Consider the following 22,730-nt stretch of genomic DNA (forward strand, 5'->3'; position numbering starts at 1 on the left):
CTCTGCCTCCCGAGTGCTAGGATTAAAAGCGTGTGCCGCCGCCGCCGCCGCCGCCGCCGCCACCACCACCACCACGGGCTTTTTCTTTTTTGGATGTGGACAGTGGTGCTGGGATTGAACCCAGGGCCTGGTCCATGTCAGGTAAGCAATCTGCCATTGAACCACATTCCCAGCCTTTTAAAAAGTTATTTATTTTCTGTGGTGCTCAGAGGACAGTTCAAGAGTTGGCTCTTCCTGCCACTTTGTGGGACAGGGATTGGTCTCAGGTAGTGAGCCCTGCATGCAGTGCACGGCGTGCTGGGACCTCTACCCCCTGAGCAGTCGCCCTAGCTGCTCCCCTCCCCCACCTCTTTTTAAAATTTTTTAGATACATTTATTTTGTGTGTGTGGTGTTTCTCTCTTTGGGGACAGTATCTCTCTTTCTTACTCTTAACTCTGTTATGGCTCCATCCTTTCGCAAACCATGCTCTGCTCTGACTTACGTTTCTCTCGCTGTGATGGGACATCATCACCAAAAGCAGCTTGGGGAGAAAAAGGCTCATTTAGCTTACACTTCCAGGTCACAGTCCAACACTGGGGGAAGTCAGGGCAGGAACTGGCTAGCTCCTTGTGGCTTTTGCTTAGCCTGATTTTGGTGTTTTTGTTTTGCTTTTAATTTTTTTTTTTTTTTTTCAGACAGGGTCTCTGTAGCCCTGGCTGTCCTGTAATTCTCTACATAGACCAGGCTGGCCTTGAACTCAAAGAATCCACTTTTCCTCTGCCTCCCAAGTGCTGGGACTAAAGGCGTGAGCCACTGCACCTGGCTTTAGCCTGCTTGTTTATAGCACCCGTTCACCAAGCACAGTGTGCTGGCCCTCCACAGGCTTGCTGGCAGGCCAGTCTGGTGCGGGTGTTTTCTCAGTTGAGGTTCCCTCTTCCCAAACGACTCTAGCTTGTGTCAAGTAACAAAAACAAAAACAAACAAACAAACAAAAAATAGCCAGTACATCTATGCCGGTTTAAGGGGAGGTGGGCAGGTATTAAATAAGACGAATTTAAAAAGAAGCAAGATTCAGATATATTCTGCATGTAAGAAATACATTTTTAGAGCCAGGTGGTGGTGGTGCCTTTAATCCCAATACTCAGAAGGCAGAGGCAGGTAGATCTCTGAGTTCCAGACCAGCCTGATCTACAGAGTGAGTTCCAGGACAGCCAGGGCTACAGAGAAACCCTGTCTCAAAAAGCCAAACCAAACAAAATGGGAAGCCAAGCAGAGCTGTATGTTCCCATAATCCCTGCAGTGGGGAGACTGAAGCAGGATTGAAAGCTCAAGATCCTGTCTCAAAAAGTAAGTAAGGGCTGGCAAGACGGTGTGCACCCATCACCCAGCCTCCTGACTCTGCATGTGCCAGCCTCAGCTCCTTCATCTCGACTTCCTCACCATCACGGACTGTGCTGCGGACCAGAGTAAACCCTCTCTCTCCCTTAAGTCTCTTTTGTTAGAGGATTTTACCACAACAGGAAAAGAAACTAGGACAACATTTTCTTAATATTTTATTATTTTATGTTTATTTTGACCTTTTTGTTATTTTCGAGATGGGGTTTCTCTGTGTAGCTTTGGAGCCTATCCTGGAACTAGCTCTGTAGATCATGCTGGCCTTGAACTCACAGAGATCCAACTAACTCTACCTCCAAAGTGCTGGGATTAAAGGCGTGCGCCACCACCGCTTGGCTATTTTGACTATTTTTAAAACTAATTTAATTTTTTTATGTGCATTAGTGTTTTACCTGCATGTATGTCTGTGTAAGGGTGTCGGGTCCCCTGGCACTGCAGTTACAGACAGTTGTGAGCTGCCATGTGGGTGCTGGGAATTGAACTTGCGTCCTCTGGAAGGGCAGTCAGTGCTCTTAACTGCTGAGCCTTCTCTCCAGCCCCCTTGACTATTCTTTTTTTAAAAATGTGTATTGTATGTGTGTATATGTATGGGAGAGCAAATGCATGCATGACCAGGGTGTACCTGTGTAGGTCAGAGGGCAACTTGTGAGAGCCACACACCTTTGATCCCAGCACTTGAAAGACAGAGACAGGTGGATCTCTGTGAGTCTGCAGCCAACCTGGTCAACAGAGCAAGTTTCAAGCCAGTCCTAGATCTAAATAGTAAGACCCTGCCTAAAAACAAAGTGGAATAAAACAAAAACCCAAAGTCACACTAACAAAAAACAAACAAAAACACCAAAAAACAAACAAAACCCGCCCCCACAAATTCAACAAATGATGGAGATGAATGAAAAGGGAAACAAAGATTTTATTGTTGCATGGGGAGGAGTAGGAGAAGCGGACAGTTCTCAGACTTTGGTGGCCTTTGTTCCTCTGGGTCTCCTCACATCTAGAGAGCCCTGGGTAAGAAGGTAACCTGTGCCCAGTCCACAGAGAGTGGTGCTCAAGTCACTTCATGCTGAGTCCGTGGTCAGCTGCCCGCAGAGGTGTGTACCTGAGTCCCTGTAGCCCCTGGCAGGTCCTGTGTGCAAGTCCCTGACTCCAAATGGGGTAGGGAGTGCGGTGAGGAGCCCTGGCCCTGGGCTTTGCAGATAGGGAAGAATCAACGCCGTTATCCGGGCAGTATGGTGCCTTGACTTCTAGGGATGGCAGGACCAAGATCGAGGTGTCACGAGCCCCCAGAATGTTGTCTGTGCCACGGAAGAGTAGATTGTGAGCGAGGTCACTGCTGATGACACACATTATGAATCTAAAACGTGAGTCCCCCTCCCCCACACATGCCGTCTCTGACCATAACTACTGAATCAGAGCCCAAAAGGGCTGGCTGCTGGCTGCCGTCTTGGATGAGGAACTGGGAGAGGTCGTTGCCTTACCTGGGGCAAAGGACAGTGTCGCCGAGCATACCACTCCTGGCAGTATAGGCTGACCTGGATGCCCTGGCCCAGGAAGAGCAAGGTCCACATCAGGATGTTCCAGGCTGGACCTGTATGCCTGTCATTCATGGTGAAGTTCAGCAGCCCTAGGGCAGGAGATGGGTTGTCATTCCAGCTCATCATCCCTGTGCCTTGTCTCCTTTGGCTTCCCATGCTGGGGGCTGGAAAGTGACCTACCAGAAAGGACATCCTCCCTCCCCAGACAAGATCTTGGACCCAGCTGCAGAGACTCTTGAAGGTCTCGAGGGACTGGGGGAAGCTCCGTTTGCCCCTTACATCCTGAATCTTATGCCGTATCTCCTAGCCACACCAAAGTCTCCCCATTCCTTCTGCATCCTTTGATCAAATGCTTCTCTGTAACCAGAAATCTTTTCCCCAAGCCCCTCAGGATATGCCCATCGCCTCCCCAAGGCCTCCCAGACCCGGCGGGCTCGAATCTCAGGGGCGGCCAGGCCTCCTCCCTCCCACCCCTCTCTGGGTCAGAGATTCGGCTCACCCCCGACCACGAGGAAGAGCATCAGCATGACTGGGTAGAAGAACCCCAGGACGAAGCAGAAGATGTATTCGTGCACAACTGCGGATACCAGGAACACTGCCAGCATGGCCGCCCCGCGGGCCCGCCGGCCCAAGAGCTGGTGGGCAGGCAAGAGAATCAGCACACCCCCACAGCACCTTCACCGAGAGTCCCTCCCTCTTCAAGGAGCCAGGAAGGAGTGGGACTCAATGGAAAAATGTGGGGTTTGGGGTCAGAAGGGGTCACCCCAGTCTTGTTTAAGAGCATTGGACCTTAGCTGTGATTCTATTTTATTTTGTTTTGTATTTTGACAGCATCGGAGACAAGGGCCTTATGCATGCTAGGAAGGTGTTCTACTATTAAGATATGTCCCCAGCCTTATTATTATTATTTAAAGATTTATTTATTTATTATGTATACCGTGTTCTGTCTGCATGTATGACTGCATGCCTGAAGAGGGCACCAGATCTCATTACAGATGGTTGGGAGCCACCATGTGATTGCTGGGTATTGAACTCAGGACCTTTGGAAGAGCAGCCAGTGCTTTTAACCTCTGAGCCATCTCTCCAGCCCTACTACTATTGTTATTATTATTATTGAGACAGGGTCTCTCTTTGTAGTCCTGGCTGTCCTGGAGCTCCCTATGTAGACCAGGCTGGCCTCGAGCTCATAGATATCTGCCTGCCTCTGTCTCCTGAGTGCTGGGATTAAGGTGTGTGCCATCATACTTGGCCCCCAACCTTATTTTTGTGTGTGTGCATGTTTATGTTTTGTGTACGAGTGCACACGTGTGTGAGTGTGCAGGCTAGAGGACAATGTTGTTACTTGGGTGCTTTTTGTTGTTTTATTGAGACAGGGTCTCATGCGTCTGAAACTCACTAAGGAGGCCAGGATGGCTGGCCAGCAAGCCCCAGATGTCTGTCTGTCCTTTGATTTGAACAAAGTTAGTGTTAGGGGCAGAGTAAAAGGAGGAGAGGGCACCCGAGGAAGCCCCCTCGCTGGGACGGTGAGAACTGAGGAGTGTGCACGGCTCGTACCCACAGCCCGTCTTGATACACGTAGCTGTACAGCCAGTCATGGACCACCACGTTCCAGGTGCGGTAGTAGTTGGAGAAGGAGGTAGAGTTCCACCAGTCCTGGGGAGGGTGTGGATTGGGGAGGAATGGAGGTGAGATCTCAGGCTCCAGCTACCGCTGCTCCGCACACCCACCCGTACCTGCATCCTCTTAGAAGGGCTGGCTCTGGGCCAAGCAGAGACAGCAACCGCTCTCCCAGCCTTGGGTCCCGCCCGCTTGCCTATCCACTCCAGAGGAAAGATCTTGGCGCACCATCCACACAAAAGCCGTCAGCCTTGCTGCTTAGAGGCGTGGGAGTGGCATCATCCCCACACCCCGAGGCCCACAGTCCTCATTACAGGAGACCAAAAGCACTGGGAGGCGACACCCACCACCGCTACCCTCTTCCCTGGGCCCTCGGTCAACCTCCCCGACTACTGCCCTCAGTGGGCCCCGGTCCAGGCCGCACCCGGTAGAACATCCTGTCTCCAAATCGCAGCATCTCGGCGAAGGCGTTGAGCCAGCAATGCAGGAAGGCGAAGAAGATGAGGAGCAGCATGAAGATGCCTGGCGGGCAGGACAAGAGGTGCAGCCCCGCAGCCCCGGGCTCTCTAGAGCCTTTGCCCAGCCATCAGGGCCCCAACACTTAGCAAGCATGCGTTCACTCATCATTCATACATTCCTTAATTTCCACATAGTGCTTGGTATCTACTCTATGCCTGAAAATCAGAAACACAGACTCACAATGTCCCTGACCTTTGGAAATTCATAATGTCGAGACAGACACACAGAGGCTGGGACCCACGCACGGATCAAGGTCAGGTGTAACAGGAACTAAATGATCGTGACAACCAGGGATGTTCCAGAGGATACAATACAGAACAAGGAGTGAGCCGAAAGAGTTTGGCTGTGAGGCGGCGCATGTCTAGTCCCAACTACTGGAGATGCTGAGACAGGAAGGTCACATGAGCCAAGGGACTAAGGGTAGCCTGAGCAACATAGCAAGGCCCTATCTAAAAAAAAATAAAAAGTAAGTGGTGGTGCATGCCTTTAATCCCAGCACTCGGGAGGCAGAGGCAGGCGGATCTCTGTGAGTTTGAGGCCAGCCTGGTCTACAGAGTTCCAGGAAAAGGTGCAAAACTACACAGTGAGACCCTGTCTCGAAAACCCCCCCCAAAAAAATTTAAATAAATAAAAATAAATATATGCAATAAAATAAAGATTAGAAAAGGAAAAGGGGGAGAGAGAAGCTTCCCAGAGAGGGGGGCATCTTAGCCATGGGCCTCCAGGAAGGAAGCCGATTCCATGCTGCAAAGTAGAGAAAGGCATTCCAAGCAAAGCCTGGTACAGCAAGCCTGCAATCCCAGCTACCTGGGATAATGAGGCAGGAGGACTGAGTTTAAGGCCAGCCTGGGTAGAGGTTGTCTCAAAAACAAGCAAACATAAACATTTTTTAAAAAAGAAAGGAAAAGAGACAAATCAAAAGGCTGCAGAGGTGGCTCAGGGGTTAAGAGCACTGGCTGCTTCTCCAGAGGACCCAGGTTCAATTCCCAGCCTCCACACAACAGCTTACAACTGTCTTTATCTCTAGTCTCAGGGGATCTGATGTCCTTTTCTGGCCTCTGTATGCACCAGGCATGCATGTGGTGCACAAACATTCAGGCAGACACAGTATCCATACACATAAAAAAAAAAAAAAAAAAAAAAAAAAAAAAAAAAGCCGGGCGGTGGTGGCGCACGCCTTTAGTCCCAGCACTTGGGAGGCAGAGCCAGGTGGATCTCTGTGAGTTCCAGGCCAGCCTGGGCTACCAAGTGAGTCCCAGGAAAGGTGCAAAGTTACACAGAGAGACCCTGTCTTGAAAAACCAAAAAAAAAAAAAAAAACTGAGTTCAAGTCCCGCCTGAGCAACTTAGTAAGACCCTGTCTCAAAGTAAGAACTGAAAGGAGGGTAGGGATGTAGCTCAATGGTAAAGCTTTTGTCTGGCATGTATGAGGCCTTAGGTTCACTCCCCAGTGTAGAAGGAAGGGAGGGGGAAGGAAGACAGGCAGGCAGGAAGGCAGGAAGGGCTTTTGAAGCAGGGCCATGGGTGATTAGTTTGCAGGAGGGACTGGCACAGCCAGGCCCACGAGGGGGTGGGGAGCTAGGCTACCAGGCTACACAAAGATGGCGGCAGTGAACATGGGCAGGAGGGGGCAGGTGTGTAAGGGATTCACAGACGGACAGAGTGAAGCTTGCCCTGGCAGGCGCGCCCCAGGAAAGTGCACAGCCTTTCCCCACCATGACGCAGTCTTACCTGGGCCTGTGGCATGCAGGACTGAGCGCAGCAGGGCTCGTGTGCTGAAGGGTTCACGGCTCATATTGGCAAAGACGGGGACACAGAGGCGGCCCAGGATGAAGCAGGCATAGAGCACGCAGGCCAGGGCCTGCGGACGGGAGGACACACGGCTTTGGCAAGGGGTGCTGCCTCCTTCCCGGCCTCCCCTACTTCTAAGCCACCATGAGTCCCAGCAGGCTTCCCACCCCATCTTCTGACCTGGGCAAAGTTCTTGGCCACATAGCTCCACCTGATGCTGGGTGTCCTGCAGCATGATAGGAGAACATGAGGATCATCCGTCTGCGTCATTCGCGGTTTAGGCCTTCAGGCCTCTCTCCGAGGCTGACTCCATTGCACAGGCCTGAGTGAATTCCCTAGGGCTGTGGGGGGGTCTATAACACTTCGGATTTCCCAGAGCAAACACAGTAAGTGGTCGTTTAGCCTGAGTGTCACTGAAGGGGCCCAACCATACTCTGGGGTGTGGAGGACAGAACTGGGTTGATTGCTCGGGACAGTGGATCATGGGAATGTGCGGGGCAACGGAAGAGGTACCCTGTTTTCCCTTAGCTTCCTTCTGAACAAGTGGCCAGTGCCTGCGGGAGAAGGGCCCCATCCTCACCAAGCCTAGGTATTTGGGGAGGGGCAGCAAGGTCTTACCTGGGGTATGTCTCTCTGTAGATGAGGGTAGGGCAGAAGAGGAAGTAGAGGTAGCTGGAGAAACTAGGTGCACTGATACCCTTACCTGGACAGGAATGAAAAGAATGTGTTAACACGGAGAGGGTGGATTGGACTGTGTTAGCATGGGGAGGTGGAGAGGACATGAGGAGGGTGGAGAAGACTGTGTTAACACAGAGAGGATGGAGAGGACTGTGTGAGCATGGGGAGGTGGAGAGGACTGTGTTAGCATGGGGAGGTGGATTGGGGAGGGATCCAGGCTGTGCATTCAAAGGGACTGAACTGGCTCACACTGCAGACCGGCTTTCCAGACCTGCTGTGGCCAGACCTTCCTTAGCCTGCCACAGCCTGTTCTCCTTCCCTTCTAGCCTGATTTCCTCTATGAAGGTTTTCTCACATCCCTGCCTTTCCAGATTGGGCCTGGGACTGGAAAGCACCAGAAGGTCTGGATAACCAAGTGGTTCTCTCAGAAGAGGCCTAAGCACGCTTGTGAATAAAGCCACTTAGTCTAGCTCAGGGTCAGGTCTGTGTCTGCTGGGCAACCCGCTTGTGAAGGCAGAGCTTTGCATCTTCTGGCTTCATCCAAGCAGCCAAGAGGATCAAGGAGTTGACAATGGGTCAGTGGGACACCTCACCTCTGACACAAAGGATCCCAGGTACAGTCTCTCTCAAGAAGGAGTAGCTTTTCATCAGGAACCGGACCTGAAGTGGAAGAGATCAAATTGCTGTGTGGCTCAGAAAATTGCTTAATCTCTCTGTACTCAGATTTTTACTACAGAGAGGCAAGCCAATTCAAGACATGTCTGGGAGGAGCCCATATTTATTTATTTGTTTGTTTTTTCCTTTCCTCCTCCTCCTCCTCCTTCTCCTCCTCCTTTCTTTCTCTCTTTCCCTCTCTCTGTCTCTCTCCCTCTCTCTTTCCTTTTTTAGTTTTTATTGAGACAGGGCTTCTCTGTGTAGCCCTGGCTGTCCTGGAACTTGCTCTGTAGACCTGGCTGGCATTAAACTCACAGAGATCCACCTGCCTCTGCCTCCCGAGTGCTGGGATTAAAGACATGTACCACCACAGCCCGGCTAACAGTTTTTATTTTTTGTCACATGACTTTAAAGCTTAACACAGACAGAGCTGGGACGAAGGGTAAAGGGAGACAGGGCGATCTTCATCCCACCAACTCTGCAGGGCCAGTGTTACCTAGCAACCCCATTTGTGTACTTGTCTGAGAATCGAAGGTTCACTAAACCCAAGGCTGTATCGACCTGGTCCCAGAGCCCCCGGGTCCTCACCTGCTCAAAGACCAGCACGCATCTTGAGGCGGGCGGAAGCTGATGCTTCACCGCTACGTGGACTGGAAGGACGCAGAGCATCGCTGCATGGCCAGCCAGCAGAACACAGCCCAGGCCGGCCCCCAGCATCCAGGTGCCCCCGGCTCTCGGCCTGGCCCAGAGCCACAGGGTCTGGTAGGGCACTAGCAGAGTGGACAGGAACATGGGAACCCACGTCATCAGCGCCAAGGGCAGCTGTCCGAAGCTGAAGATGAGTAGGTCAAACTCCAGCATCAGCCTAGGGGAGAGGAAAAAAGACAGTAACTGGACACACTGAGGGGTTTGTGGCGTGGATATTATTTTAACTGGGCAAAGATATGTTACGTTTATTTCTGCTGCATTTGTTCAACGATGTAAGGATGTGTTACGTTTGTTTCTGCTGTATTTATTTAATTATGAAAAGATGTGTTGCATCTGTTTCTCCTTGACTGCCGAAGGCAACTGATGGGTCTAATAAAGAACCAAATGGCCAGTAGCTAGGCAGAAGAAAGGATAGGCAGAGCTGGGCAGAGAGAATAAATCGGAGAAATCTAGGCTAGAGAGAAGAAAGGAGAGAGGGAGAGAGAGAGAGAGAGGAGAATGGGACAAGACAACAGGCAGATGATGCCAGGCAGACGCCAGGCAGATGCCAGGCAGACGCCAGGCAGCAGACAGAGAAGCAGTGAAAGCAGGATAGACAGAAGTAAGAAAGGTAACAAGCCCCACGACAAATAAAGAGAAACAGATTCATTTAAGTTAAAAGAGCGAGCCGGAAACGAGCCTAAGCTAGGCCGACCATTCAAAACTAATAATAAGTTCCTGTGTCATGATTTGGGAGCTGGTTGGTGGCCCAAGAGAAAAAGCCTAGTACAGATTTGTTTTTGCTTTTTTTTTTTTTCTAGACAGGTCTCATGTATCCCAGGCTGGCCAGGAGCTCACTTATGTAGCTAAGGATGACCTCAAATGTCTCATCTTCTTGCCGCATAAGTCACCATCTTCAATTCATGCCGGGCTGGGCCAGACCCTTGATAGGCTGTGCTGTGAAAGTATTCAAGTTTGCCCCAGTGTTGTGTGGGACTTCCAGAGCAGGCCCTCGCCTCAGAGACACAGTCATGGGATAGGCTTGATCTGAATGACCTTTGGAGCCCTAGTTCAATGTCAGTTTTTGCAGAAGCCTCAGTACTACAAGCATCAGGCTGTGAAGAGTTAGGATGAGCTGTGATTTTACTATTATGAATTTCGTTCCTCCAGTGTGTCTATATTTATTGGCCCAGGCTAATAGAATGAACCATGCTCAGTGATTTGCCTGGGTGGAGTGTATCGGCACTTGCTTGAATTCTCAGCTACCTCAGAGGCTGAAGCAGAAGGATGGAAAGTCCTAGACTAGCTAGGACATAGGAAGGCCTCGTCTCAAAAATAAAACAAAAACAAGAACAACGAAAAAACAGCTTTTTACAAGAATGTATTGTTTGGGACTGGAGAGAGGGCTCAGTGGTTAAGAGCACCGACTGCTCCTCCAGACTCCATTCCTAGAGCCTACGCGGTGGCTCACAACCATCTGTGATTCCAATTCCAGGAGATGCGATGCACGCCCTCTTCTGACCTCTTGGGGCACCAGACACAAGTGGTGCCCAGACATTCAGGCAAAACACCCACACACATAACATTAAATTTTAAAATAATTAAAAAACAATGTGTGGCTTATAAAGGTGGAGAATTGCAAATAAGGGACTAGGGATATAGATCAGTTGGCACAGTGCTTGCCTAGGATGGATGAAGCTCTAGGTTCAGTCCCCAGCATGGCATAAACCAGGTACTGTATGCCTGAAAACTCAGCACTTGAGATGTGGAGACAGAGGAAGAGAAGTTCAAAGTCATCCTTATCTATCAACTTCAAGTCCAGCCTGGGCTGTGAGATCCTGTCTCCAACAAATAGGCGAACACTGGAAACCGCCTCAGTAGCTGTTAATAAAGGACTGTATGAACAAAATCTGATACTTCCACCTTCTGTAGTCAGAAAAACCAATAGGTTGAAGTAGACAGATGATAAGAATTGGTTATAAAATCACAGATACAGGATCTTGCTTCTGAACACCTCCACATGAATCTCATTGGTGCTTATGGACAGATGAATGTGAATGCACAGAAAACACTCTGTGGCAAACTCAAATGATTAAACAAACAAAAAAAAAAAATCCAGGCCTGCGGATCTGTGGTGGCGCACACCTTTAATCCCAGCACTTGAGGCAGAGGCAGGCAGATCTCTAGGCAGATCTCTGTGAGTTCAAGGCCAGCCTGGTCTGGTCTACAGAGTAAGTTCTTTTTTTTTTTTTTTTTTTTTTTTTTTTTTTTTTTTTTTTTTTTTTGGTTTTTCGAGACAGGGTTGCTCTGTGTAGCTTTGCACCTTTCCTGGAACTCACTTTGGAGACCAGGCTGGCCTCTAACTCACAGAGATCTGCCTAGAGATCTGCCTGCCTCTGCCTCTGCCTCCCGAGTGCTGGGATTAAAGGTGTGCACCACCACCACCACCACCACCACCACCACCACCACCACCACCACCACCACCACCCGGCTACAGAGTAAGTTCTAAGACAGCCAGGGCTACACATAGAAACCCTGTCTCTTTTTTTTTTTTTAATTTATTTATTTATTATGTATGTAGCATGTATGCCTGCAGGCCAGAAGAGGGCACCAGATCTCATTACAGATGGTTGTGAGCCACCATGTGGTTGCTGGGAATTGAACTCAGGACCTTTGGAAGAGCAGTCAGTGCTCTTAACCTCTGAGCTACCTCTCCAGCCCCAGAAACCCTGTCTTAAAACAAAACAAAACAAAACCAGTCCAGGCCTGGTGGCTCTCACCTATAACCTTAGTTACTTGGCAGAAGCAGAGACAGAAGGATCAAAAGTTCTAGGCCAACCTAGGCTGTGGTGTGTAGCTCAGTGGTGCAGTGTGTACCTACCACGGTGATCTTCCAGGTTTAATCCTCAGTGCACAGAAAAATTAAGACCCGTTAGTTCTGGGGGGCAGACTGGGATTGATGAAGGTGGCCAAGGACTGTATATTTGTGGAAAAATGTATATTTAAACTTTAGAGGTGATGTTGGAGGTGGAACACTGGGCCTTGTACTCAATGGTCAAGTGGTCTACTACTGAACAAGACCTTCAGCCTGAGAGGGGTGTGGTGGTGCTTGCCTTTGATCCCAGCACTCAGAAGACAGAGGCAGGTGGATCTCTGAGTTCCAGGCCAGCCTGGTCTCCACAGCCAGTTCCAGGATAGCCAGAGCTACACAAAGAAACCCTGTCTCAAACAACAAAAAACAAACAAAATACCTTCAGCCTGATTTGACATTTTACTGAGATTTGATCCCTATAATAATGCTCTTATTCTTTTGTTTTGTTTCGTTTGTTTGTTTGGGATAGCCTCTTATTATGTAGCCCTGGCTGGCCTGGAACTTTCTACATAGACCAAGCTGGCCTGGAACTCATAGAGATCCACCTACCTCAACCTCCTGACTGCTTGGATTAAAGGTGTGCGCTACTCTTATATTTAATAATAGACACTTTGCTAGAGTAAGGGCTGTAGCTGCACCTGTAGGTCCTTCATCCTCTCCCTTTTACAACTTCTTAAGCCTGTCTTTGGGATAGGTTGGGAACACCAAAATACAGACCTCCAAGGGAAGGTCTTCCTCTGAGGTCTGTGTCTGTCAGTCCTCTCCAAGAGATGGGAGGTAGTTCAAAGGTGGGGATGGACTTCACCCTCATCTATCTGGACCTGGCTTGCACTTGGTAGAAAGTCAATGGGAGTTACCTGAATTGAGTAGTTGAGAGCGCGCGCGTGTGTGTGTGTGTGTGTGTGTGTGTGTGTGTGTGTGTGTGTGTGTGTGTGTGTGCTTGTGCACTTACATCTGTTTTAAGGCAAGATTACCGTGGAGAAGCATTTGAGAGGGTGTAGGCCATTCCAGGCTAGGGAAAGAAGGTTCAAGACAGGTATGGGAGGTAGGGCGGGCATCTGATCAGGTCACTCTGTCTGTGGGAGGGACCTACCTGCCCTCATCAATGAAGTCAATGGCCAGGGTACTGATGATCAAGACGCATAAACCCGCGATGAACATGTGGTAGATGGTTCGGAAATGCTGCACCTCCATCAGCTCACTGGAAGGAAGGAGTCCAAGGGTTAGGGTGGAAGGGTCTTCAGCAGCCTGCAGGGGAGCTCAGGACTGTACACGTGAGGGGTGTGGGACCCAGGAATCCAGAACTCCCCGCTGAGGGCAAGCCTGTGGCTGGGGCATCTCTTCCTGCTGATTTGTAACCCTGGATAACACCGAGGCAGAGACCTCTCCAGACCCTCCCAGCAGACCGCCGAAGCCCGTGCATGAGAACTGTGATGTGTGTGGGGTCCCCGAGTCAAACCTTTTCTTGTCCTTGGTCCTCCCCGCAACTTACTCGAGCAGTGACTTCCGGGTGATGAAAACTTTCCGTTTTGCATGGGGTAATTCCCGGGTCCTAGATTGAGACAGTTTTCAGAACCAGGCCCCCAAGAAAGGGTGGAGGGCAGTGTAGACGGTAATAGGAGCAGGAGTGATAGCAGGAGAAGGTCAGGGTTGGGGCAGAGCAAGACCTGAAAGATGGAAGCCAGCGCGGTAAAGACCGGGGTCGGGGAGAGCGAGGGAACGCTGAAGCCAGGGTCTCGCCAAGGCTGGCCAAGGGGCGGGCATACGGCTGGAAGGGCACCTGTGCGGGACCTCAGACTCACTTGCTTGTGGTATCTGGGGCAGCGGAGGGAACTGGTCTGTCTTGGGGGTAAGCTTGCACAGCCTCCCACATGGCCCGATCCAGCAGCTCCGCCAGCTGGCTCTGGGCTTGCTCCAGAAACTGGGTCTTCACAGACTACAGGACAGAGCCGGGTTACAGCCCGTTGTTCCTCCCGCCAGCCGTTCCTTCCTCCCTTGACCTGCATTTACTGAGCTGCTCTGAACCACGCAGTGTTAAGTGCTAGGAACAGGAAGAGGTAAGCATGGCCCCAGAGCTTCCCCAACCTCTGTCTCTCTTCTTGGCGCATCAGTGAGGACAAAGAGCCTTAGCAGAGGCTGAATGTGGTAGGATACACCTGCAATCCCTGCTGCTCAGAGGCCGAGGCAGGAGGGTGATAAGTTTTTGTCCAGCTTGAGGGAGTGACTCATCTCAAAGAAAAAAAAAAAAAAAAAAAAAGACCTTAGGTGTGAGGCTGCCACTCACTGAGTCAGAGTTTGAGACAGATCATCTCCAGTCCTCACTCCCTAACCTCTGAACTCTAGCCAAGCTAAAAGTAAGACCTCACCAGTGGACTCTTGTCCTTGCCCAAAGACCTATGTTTTAAACAACTCTGTCTTAGCCCAATTATTTTTTCTTTCTCTTTTTTGCTTTGTTTTGTTTTCTGTGTAGCCCTGGCTGTCCTGGAACTCACTCCATAGATTAGGTTGGCCTTGAACTCAAGAGTTCTGCCTGCGGGCTGGAGAGATGGCTCAGTGGTTAAGAACACTGAGGTCCTGAGTTCAATTCCCAGCAACCACATGTGGCTCACAACCATCTGTAATGAGATCTGGTGCCCTCTTCTGGCCTGTAGGCATACATGCAGGCAGAACATTGTATACATAATAAATAAATAAATCTTTAAAAAAAAAAAAAAAAAAAGAGTTCTGCCTGCCTCCACCTGCTGAATATTGGGATTAAAGGCGTGTGCTACCACCACCTTGCTAGCCTGATTCTTTTTAATTTATAAGATGTAAACAAACCTAATAGATTATTTATTTTAAATTGGGGGTGGGTGGGATCTAGATTGGCATTATCTGAACAATGTTACCAGACAATTTAACTGAGGTTTTAAAATATTTGTAACAAAAACTGGGACTGGTGAGATGGCCCAGAAGGTAAAAGCATTTAAAGCATTTATTGTGCAAGCCTTGTGACTTGATTCTGATCCCAAACCCACTGACTTCTGAAAATCTCTCTCTCTCTCTCTCTCTCTCTCTCTCTCTCTCTCTCTCTCTCTCTCACACACACACACACACACACACACACACACACACACACACACTACCACCACCACTAATTTTAAAAGAGAGGTCTTATCTCTGATTATTACTAGAGATTAATGAAAAAAAAAAAGCTAAGCAGTAACTGGTGATTTAGGCTTCAACACCACCCTCCAGTTAACCTTAATTCTAACTGTGAGTTTGAAAACTTTTTTTTTTCTTTTGAGACAGGGTTTCTCTGTGTAGCCCTGGCTGTCCGTGAACTTGTTCTGTAGACCAGGGTAGTCTCAAACTCTAACTCAGAGATCCACCTGCTTCTGCCTCACAGGTGCTGGGATCAAAGGCGTGCACCACCACACCCAGTCTCAGGTAGCCCAGGCTGGTTTGAAAGTGTAGCCAAGGATGACCCCAGACTTCTGATCCTCCAGTCTCTGCTTCCCAAGAGCTGGGATTAGAGTTGTATGCTGTCACAGCAGGTTTATGTGGTGCTAGGACCAGTCCCAGTCTGGACCATAACCAGTTATGATAGGTTAGCTCTCTACCGGCTGAGCTCCAACCCCAGCCCAGCCCGTCCTCTGTGACCCCTCACCTCCATATGTCGGGTCCATTGCACCAAGTCTGGGGTTCTGTGCGTCTTGATGTTCCCTAGGAGGAAGAACCAAAAGGGACACCCGAGAGGGAGGAATTAGGGCCCTAGTCAGAGCTGACCTTGACCTGGAAAATGTGCTGTGTGCTCACCAGCCTCGTTCCCCTGTCAATATTTAGAATCGTGAGTAGAGTCATTAAAAGGGGGAGTGATATGTGCAGTGACTGAGGCCCTTGGCAAGAGAGAGCCTGAATCAGTTGCTGGAAACTGGGGACCCAGACCACAGGGGTGTGAGTACTCCATTCGCCCTCAGTGAAGGCAAGGCCCCGCTCTGAACATCTTTCCTCCATTGCCAGTCCTAGTGGTGTGGGGGATGGTGCAGAAACCGCCTTCTCTGGCTTCCCAGGATAGCAAGGAAGGGGCTCCCAGCAGCACAGCCAACTCTGCTAAGCAGGACATACCACCTCAGGCCGGCGGGGGAGGGGCCTGGGGGCTCACCTTCTCCGCAGACTCCCTTCTGCTGCTCCTCTCCCAGCCCTTCTCTTCGCCGCAGTTGGGACCCCTTTGGCTCCATGGTGGCAGTCTGGAGTGGGCCGCGGGCAGCTGTGTCCTCTTCCTTCCCTTCTCAGCCCTACCTACGGAGCGCTTATCCCACTGAGAGCCGACAGCTCCAGAGACTAAAGTCCTCTCTGGAGGGGGCTGGGGGTTAGAGGTTATCGGAAGGCAGCGCTTCTCAGATCCTGGCTGTGCTCTGTCTGCTGCATGTCACAGCCCCTCTGCCCCCAACCAACGGCCAGGTTCATGCTTGCTATCTCACTTTCGGGGTGAATCTGTGCCTAAGACTGGGTGGCAGGGGGACTTTGCCTCCCTGAGGCTTATCACGCAGCAGGGCGCCTCCTGGCTCTCTCCATGAAAGCTGAAGGTCAGGGAGGGGCCAGAAACATCTTCATGCACCTCGTATTCAGCTTTCTGAGGGTACACATCGAGGGCTGTAGTTACATGTGTGCAAGGATATTTTTGTTGGGGGCTGCATTTGTAACTTGTGTGGCGTTGAGGTCCCTCAAGGCCCCTGAATGTCAGGCTTCTCTACACCTTGGGTTACCACGTAAGCAGAAAGGTCAGACGCACACTTATTCAACACTAAGTGGTGCCGGGGTTTGCCATGCCTGACTATGTAACTGCAGGAAAGTGGTCTACATTTTTTAAGTTTCTGGGGGTGGGTGGGTGGGGCAAAAAGTCCCTACCTCATCAGGTGAGTGCCAGCATAAATAAGGTAGCCTGGGTAAACCACACGGAGCCTGAATAATGCGTTTCTTCCTTTTTGGTAGGAAGTAGGGCAGGTGAGCACTTCGGGACTTCCCTTTTGGCAAGTTCCTGCTGGGGATTAACCATTAATCCTTCCCCTCCATCAGTCCAAAGATCAGCAATAGAATCAAGGCTGCAGTCACCACAATCTCACCAGTAATCAGGTGCGGCAGTACTGATTTGCATGCAGGCCTCGATCTCAGTCAGTCCCCAGGAGGGAACTCCAGGTGGGTATCTGGATGAGGCTAGAGGGCTTGAGGCCCATGCAGTGGCAGTCTACTGCTTCCTAGGACAGCAGAAGAGACCGGCAGGGGTCTACTGGGAAGGCAGAAGTGCTGTGAGAGATGTGAGAGGCTGGGGCTCCAGGGCTGTAAGGGAAGGATGGACACAAAGACGGAGACCAGAGGCACCCCCAACACAGCTTTATTAGTACCCCAAGCCAATAACAATTTTTCTGGCTAGATGTGAAAGGCCCAAGGGTGAGGGGAACAATGGTACAGAGCCTGAAGGCAGGTCTTGGGGCACAAAGGCCGCACATAGTTCAGATGACAGTCCGTGCTCTGGACAGTGTCCTGGAGGCTCCCGTCCTGATTAGCCAGTGCTCTTGGCCGAGCACTGAGAGCCCCCATGGCCGTCTGGAGACACAGGCAAGGGTCGGCCCATCGGATCCACACACCAGCAGGGACCACGGCGATTCCCCTGAGAGGAACGGCACTGGGGAGAGGCACAGAGAGGGTGAGGTCTGAGGCTTCGAGCAGGAGAAACAAATTAAGAGCTCTGAGTCCCTTCACCTGCTGAACGGGGCCCACCCTGCTAGGCCAGGACAATAGCCCCAGATCCACAGCACCTGCGTCTCCCTTAATGAGTGTTCTCAGCCTACCCCAGAAGGCTGAGTTAGAAGACGCAGAGTGGCTCCACCAGCTCACATGCCTCCAGAGATTCCCCGGCCCTCCTCTGACAGCCATAGCAGGTAGGGCCCCTGCCTAAGGTGACTTCTACGTCCTCTACTGAAATGGTTGCCCCACCCCCCCTTCAAATCAGACTTCTTTTTGTTTTACTGTGATGGTGAGGCAGAGGCTCACTGTTTGCAGGCCGGGCAGGCCTTGAACTTACAATCTCCCCGACTCTTTTCATGTCTCTATGAGTCTTGAAGTTGGAAGATCCTGAGAGGCAGGGGAGGTAGTTTGTGTGTGTGTGTCCTGGTTTGTTTGTTTCTGAGACAGGACAAGCACCTATCTACCTAGCATGCCCCAGCACATCCAATATCCTTTTTGTGTGTGTGTGTGTGTGTGTGTTTTTTTTTTTTTTTTTCAGCTTGGTAAGTTCTCCTTCTCCCTTCCTGGCCTCTTCTCACCTGCTGCTTTCTATAGAAGCCTCTGAGGTCACAATTTGGCACATAGATCCCCTGTGCCCCACCTCGGAAGACCTCAGTCTGGAGCTGCTGCAGTACTGAATCCAAGTGTCTGCGACAAGGGCCCTGGAAAGGAACAGGGGTGGGTGGGGGCGGTGCTCAGACTTCCAGGAGCCTGCTTGGCCCAGACTTCCCCAGGGAGACTCTCCAGTCCTCTGAACCCCACCAGCCCTGCACGAACCATCTCAGAGTCTTGAACACCCCCTGGACTGGGCCTTATAGGGGTGGTGGAGGTCCCTGGGCTCTTGGGCCGGTCTCTGCGGCTTGCGTCACGTTGGCGGGAGGCACCGCCGTGAGGTTTGCTTTCCTTTGCAGTCTCTTCTGTGGTCACAAGAAGAATGGGAGAAATCAGAACTCGGTCAAGGCCAAAGGCTAGTTCCACACGAGCCCTGGTGCATCTCTACTAAATGAGAGCAACCGACAGCTTTAGGAACTAAAAGTAGACAGTTTTTCTCCCCGCCTTATCCTGGCTGCTGTTTCTTCCTCTGACAGATAATTATACTGTGGGGTGTGGCGGTGTGTGCCTCTAATCCCAGCCCTCGGGAGGCTTAGGTCAGAGGGCTGCGGCAAGCTCGAGACTAGTCTGGTCTGCTCAACAGGGGCTGGAGAGACGGCCCAGCAGTTAAGAGCACTGGCTGCTCTTCCAGAGGACCCGAGTTCAATTCTCAGCATCCTCATGGTGTCTCACAGCAGCTGTCTGTGACTGATTGCAGAGGATCCAAGCCCCCTTTAGGCACCCATGTGGTATACAGACATATGTGCAGGCAGAACACCCACACATGTGAAATAAAAATAAAATCCTACAAAACACAGTTAGGTTACTGCTCCTGATAATATTTCCCAAAGCAACCGCCTCCCTCCTACCCTCAGTCCCCCTCACACACACCCCCACACACCCCCCAAACAGTTTTTCTGTGTAGCCTTAGCTGTCCTGGATCTAGCTCTGTAGACCAGGCTGGCCTCGAACTCACCAAGATCCACCAGCTTCTGCTTCCCCAGTGCTTGGATTAAAGGCATGAGCTACCACCGCCCGCCTCCCAGAACAATTTCAAGTCTTATAAACATCTTGGAAAGCAAAAATGCGGAGTGAACATGGAGCACTATTAGTTATTTCCAGCCTTGAGGCTTCCTGTGAAAAGACTTGCCTATTCCACTAGGGGCCAGAAGAGGGCACACCAAGCCAGGGAAATGGAGAGAAAAACAGCGGCGTGGGGGGTGGGGGGAAGTCAATAGGGACCCAATGGAATGTGTGACCCTGTAGTGACCCCTCCAATGAGTCAGTCTGCCCCTCCCAGGCCTGAGATGTTACTTTGAGGGCCTTGCATAGGGACCTCTTCCTTTTTGTCCCTGTTCAACCCTCGTGGTTCAGGAGCCTCTGGATTCAACCCTTGACCGGATGCCTTGAAGGCTGCAAAGGAGCAGGGAATAAGAGGCTTCCAACCTGCAGGGTGCACCTGGTTCTGGAGAGTGTCTGGGTGCTCTGGGGAGAGTTCAGGACTGGGAGGGGCGACAGAAGCAAGCCAGGGCTAGGACGAAGCTAGGAAAGCACAGCAGCGTGTCAAGAGATAAACTTCCGCTTCCTCTGTGGTGTCTTAACCCTCATTCCTTGGGTACCACATGTTCCTCAGACCTTGTACCTTACTCCCTGCACTGGGTGCCAAACTGTGATGCTGCTTCAAACTGCCTTTTCCAACCAAAACACACCTTCTAAGAGGAGCCCTAGAAGCCTGGGCTCTGACACCAAGGAATGGGACTCCACCCCCCTCCCACCCCCCACCGTGTGTGTGTGTGTGTGTGTGTGTGTGTGTGTGTGTGTGTGTGTGTGTGAGAGAGAGAGAGAGAGAGAGAGAGAGAGAGAGAGAGAGAGAGAGAGAGAGAGAGAGACTCATGTAGTTTAGGCTGGCCTGATATTATGTAGCCAAGGATGATGCTGAACTGACGACCTTCCTGCCTTCACCTCCTAAGTGCTGGAATCACAGACATGCAGCACCATGCCCAAGGATCCAAATTCATTTCTCCTCGATTTCTATGGAAAAACCAAGGGCTCTTACTACCTTCCTGCGTCCAGTCGCCTCCTCACCCCCATCTTTTGGGTGCTGACTCACTCTGGTCCCACCCACCCAGTGACTCAGTCTCCAGTGCTCATCCCTGGGGGCAGTAGGGTGGGGCAGGGAGGGCAGCAGTTCTGACCAGGTTTAAAAAATAAGCCTGATTTGGCAGATTCCTTCTTTGCCCACCTGGCTCTCCCCGGGCCCTCCAGGGCCTGCCCACTGTCCCTGGTCTAGCCTGTAACTACTCAGTATCTTTTCTTCTAGACTTCTGGGATCTGGTGCTTCCAACACTGGCACTGAAAGAGGAGCAGGAGACATTTCTCAGTGTGGGGAACTGGAGTCTGAGGTTCCCTTTCCTCCTCCTCCATATGGAACCCAGGTCCTGTCTCCAGCACGGGCCATTAGAGTGATGGAGATGAGCCTGCTGGGATAGCTAAAGCGAAAACTCTCCATCCTCTTCCTACTTATGCCCCTTTCGCCCAGGAGAAAATAAATAGGGGGAGGGAGAATGGAGAGTCCGGACATCTCCCTTCTTTAGTCTCGGGTGCCTCTAGCCACATGCAGCCTCATAATTTCCCCCCTGATCTTTCTGCTTCACGTTCCACCCAGGGCCTGGGAAGAACTAATAGGCCGGTCCCAGAAGCTCAAAGAAGCTGCACATCTGCGTTGATCCATATTCTTACCAGGAAAGACTTACTTCTCCTGAGGTGGGCAGATGGAAGGCGGGGTGGACATGAACTCACCCGACGGCCCCCTGGGGCGGTGACAGCGACCCTGGCCCATCAGCAGCGCCCGCAAAGGGGTCTCTTCATTCTCTCGCGGTTGGCACTGCAGTCCTGGGGCACACTTAGGGATGTAGACCCCACACGGCTGCCCCTCTCTCCTGAGACAGCCCCCGGCTTCTGCACAGCCCTCTGCAGGGGACCCCGAGTCTTCCTCCTCCACGCAGCCCCCGCGACAGCTGCTGGTCTGCACCCCGCGCGTTGAGGCGGACCCTGAGCCGGCAGCCAGCAACAGAGTCAGCAGCAGCAGCAGCAGCGGCTGAGGGGGCAGCCTGTCCCGGGTCATGGTCAGAGTTTTTGCCCAATGCACTCCTTCCAGAGAGCGTAGCGCAGCGAGCCGCTGCTCCTCTGCTTTGTGAAGCAGCTGGCCGGGTCTGCCCTTAAAAGCCAGGTGAAAGGGGAGGGAAAGAGGGCAGGGGCATACCCTAAACTGGAGGGACTGGAGGGCCACCCACCTGGATCCACCCGGCTTTCCCCTCCCTCCTCCTCCTCCGCTGCTGTTTACTTCCAAAATTGTTCTGATTTTTTTTTTTTTCTTCTTCTTCTTGCTTTGTTCCTGGGAATCTCGCCCGGAATTTGGGAGCTGTACATCTGGCTAAAGGGACTGTGGGATAGGGAGGAGCGAATGGGGAGGACAGCGAACCCTGAAATCCAGTTAGCATGCGTGTACGTACAGGAAGAAGAAGGACCAGTAGGTACTCCTGCAGATGAGAAGATGGGAGCCTGGGGGCTAAATGTAAACCGAGAAAAGATCGTGATGGGGGGGGGGTCGGTAAGCGCTAGGAGAGACATAATTGGCATCTGGGCAGAAGTTCCTACCACGGGCAAGAAGTAGACCCAAGAGAGGAGAGAGAGGGTAAAATGGGGAAGGGGCAGAATAAGGTCTCCAGGCCTGTGTCTGTGAAAACAAAACAAAACAATAAAACCAGAGAATCTGGTCTGCGAAGATGATACAAGAGGTTGCCAGAGCAGCAGTGAGATGATGAATCACCTTGAGTAAATTGTAGCAAACCTAGCACTGCCTGAGAGCCGCTGAGCGCAAAGTTCAGGGAAAGGGGGTTCTGAACGCCTGCAGGGTGTGGGTAAAAGTAGGGGATTATATTCTAGATGCTTTTAGGGACAGTTATCTGGCCGCAGACCAGGGGTCATCCTCCTCTCTGCCCTTCAAGCTAACTTGTCCCTCCATGACTCTCTCTTCCTCAAGCTTTCTCCTGTCTCTGGCCATTCCTTGGGTCTTCTGGATTTCTCAGATTGTTCTGTGTCCTCAGGGTTTGGGAAGGGACTGGCCTGAGAACTTCAGTCCCTCTACGCTCATTTGCCTGGCCATCTCCAGTGGGTCCATCCAAAGGCAGCGCCTGCTCATCCCAAGACATAGTTCCACCCTGGGCAGGGGTGAGCGAAGTCTCAGGGAAGAAGTTGCTGCATTGGTCTACCCGGCCAGCACAATCCTGAGTTATGCAACAGCAATCTCATTCTTTCCTAAAACAAGGGCTCTGGACAGTGACTAAGTTTAAATTCTAGGCCCCCAAGCAAGAATGTCAGCAAGGGCTTCCTGAGCTTTTAAGCAGATACAAAATAAAAAGAACCGCCCGTGGCTCCTCTGAGATTTTAGGACTAGCGGCATTTGGAAAGTGATGATTTCCCGTTGCCATGAGAAACGGATACAGATTGAACAGGCAGGAAAAAGTGACCACTATCTTCCACCAAGGCCCTGGAGCGCCTCCTCTGTGTTCTGACCCCAGAGTGGGGAGCGTGGTTCCTGTCCAAACCTTTATCCCTATTATTTATTAACTTTTTCCCACTGCAAATGC

General features: G+C 51.3%; 2 protein-coding genes across 2 annotated transcripts; both read right to left on the reverse strand.

Annotated features, from left to right (window-relative positions):
• Nucleotides 1–2,255: 2,255 nt before the first annotated feature.
• On the reverse strand, nt 2,256–16,597 carry Soat2 (sterol O-acyltransferase 2). The gene is made up of 15 exons (XM_037197340.1): nt 15,869–16,597; nt 15,374–15,429; nt 13,527–13,660; nt 13,217–13,276; nt 12,818–12,925; nt 8,754–9,030; nt 8,105–8,171; nt 7,452–7,536; nt 7,014–7,059; nt 6,774–6,903; nt 4,949–5,046; nt 4,462–4,560; nt 3,407–3,542; nt 2,851–2,996; nt 2,256–2,667 (listed from the first exon to the last, which is right to left on the reverse strand). The coding sequence occupies exons 1-15, from the start codon at nt 15,942–15,944 to the stop codon at nt 2,617–2,619; spliced, it is 1,569 nt and encodes a 522-aa protein (XP_037053235.1). The 5' UTR covers nt 15,945–16,597; the 3' UTR covers nt 2,256–2,616.
• Nucleotides 16,598–17,075: 478 nt separating this feature from the next.
• Nucleotides 17,076–21,395, reverse strand: Igfbp6 (insulin like growth factor binding protein 6). Its single transcript, XM_028874500.2, has 4 exons — nt 20,881–21,395; nt 18,268–18,407; nt 18,030–18,152; nt 17,076–17,389 (listed from the first exon to the last, which is right to left on the reverse strand). The coding sequence occupies exons 1-4, from the start codon at nt 21,203–21,205 to the stop codon at nt 17,267–17,269; spliced, it is 711 nt and encodes a 236-aa protein (XP_028730333.1). The 5' UTR covers nt 21,206–21,395; the 3' UTR covers nt 17,076–17,266.
• Between the last annotated feature and the right edge of the window lie 1,335 nt (nt 21,396–22,730).

This window comes from Peromyscus leucopus, chromosome 20, assembly GCF_004664715.2.
Source record: "Peromyscus leucopus breed LL Stock chromosome 20, UCI_PerLeu_2.1, whole genome shotgun sequence".
Taxonomy (NCBI): domain Eukaryota; kingdom Metazoa; phylum Chordata; class Mammalia; order Rodentia; family Cricetidae; genus Peromyscus; species Peromyscus leucopus.